Consider the following 1,036-nt stretch of genomic DNA (forward strand, 5'->3'; position numbering starts at 1 on the left):
AATCCCCTGAAATAAAAGAGCTATAATCAATGAATAAATGGTGAAGAGTCGCTTCATTTTAATCTAAATCTCTTTGTTTTTTGTCACTTAGTTTGAATCAATTCTAAATTGAAGGTAAAATATAAATATTAATCCAGCATTTCCACAGATCCACAGCAGCCTGCCTTTCTGTTTTTCTCATTAATCATCCTCAAACCTCCCACCTTAAGTCTCGCCTGAATACTGAGTCCATCTGACCCGTTTTATGACAAGTCCTGGACGGTTTGATTGAAGGTCTGAAGCTCCTGACAGATCAGAACCACTCAGGGAGCGTTTGTTTTGTTCCACAGGAGCCGCAGCCTTCGGACTCCGGCCAACATGTTCATCATCAACCTGGCCGTCACAGACCTGCTGATGTGCATCACCCAGTCGCCCATCTTCTTCACCACCAGCATGCACAAGAGGTGGATCTTTGGAGAGAAAGGTGAGCAGAGAAACCATCCAATGAATAACCTACCAGCCACCTTCAGGGGGTGCTGTGAAGCACAGCTGTAGCAGGATGTTTAGCTCGAGCAAAGATATCAGCTCTGTGGTTGGTTTTTAGTGTGGATTAGTGTCTGATATCATATTAACATCTGATATCGTTGTTGAACCAGATTTTATTGGTGTATAAAATCAATTAAAATGATCTTTCAGCTGAATTTGATTTTTAGAAAAAAAAAAAAAAGTTTCATCATCTTTATTTTAAGTAAAGTATTTCTGTAATGATCTTATTTCAGAGGCTAAAATTCTCATTTTATTAGCAGAAGATTTTATCTACCTGCTGAAATAAAAATGAAACAAAATCATTTCATGAAAGTTTTGTTTCTTTTTATTTCCTGGGTTCAAAGAAAAACTGGATCTTTAAATAAATTAGGATATTTATTTCTGCAGCTTCTGCCTCCTTTGGTCAAAGTAGAACCAGTCTGTTGGATCCCAGTAGAACCAGTCTGTTGGATCCCAGTAGAACCAGTCTGTTGGATCCCAGTAGAACCAGCCTGCTGGATCCCAGTAGAAC

General features: G+C 39.0%; 1 protein-coding gene across 1 annotated transcript in view; it reads left to right on the top strand.

Annotated features, from left to right (window-relative positions):
• The first annotated feature begins 333 nt into the window (after nucleotides 1-333).
• LOC107100126 (melanopsin-A-like) overlaps nucleotides 334-1,036 on the top strand; it is an 11,300-nt gene continuing 10,597 nt past the window's right edge. Inside the window, exon 1 of the mRNA XM_015398499.1 lies at nucleotides 334-463. Coding sequence (XP_015253985.1) covers nucleotides 358-463 — 106 coding nt within the window. The 5' untranslated portion in view covers nucleotides 334-357. The remainder of the gene's footprint in view (nucleotides 464-1,036) is intronic.

This window comes from Cyprinodon variegatus, unplaced genomic scaffold (genome assembly GCF_000732505.1).
Source record: "Cyprinodon variegatus isolate N-32 unplaced genomic scaffold, C_variegatus-1.0 Scaffold938, whole genome shotgun sequence".
In the NCBI taxonomy this organism is placed as follows: Eukaryota; Metazoa; Chordata; class Actinopteri; order Cyprinodontiformes; family Cyprinodontidae; genus Cyprinodon; species Cyprinodon variegatus.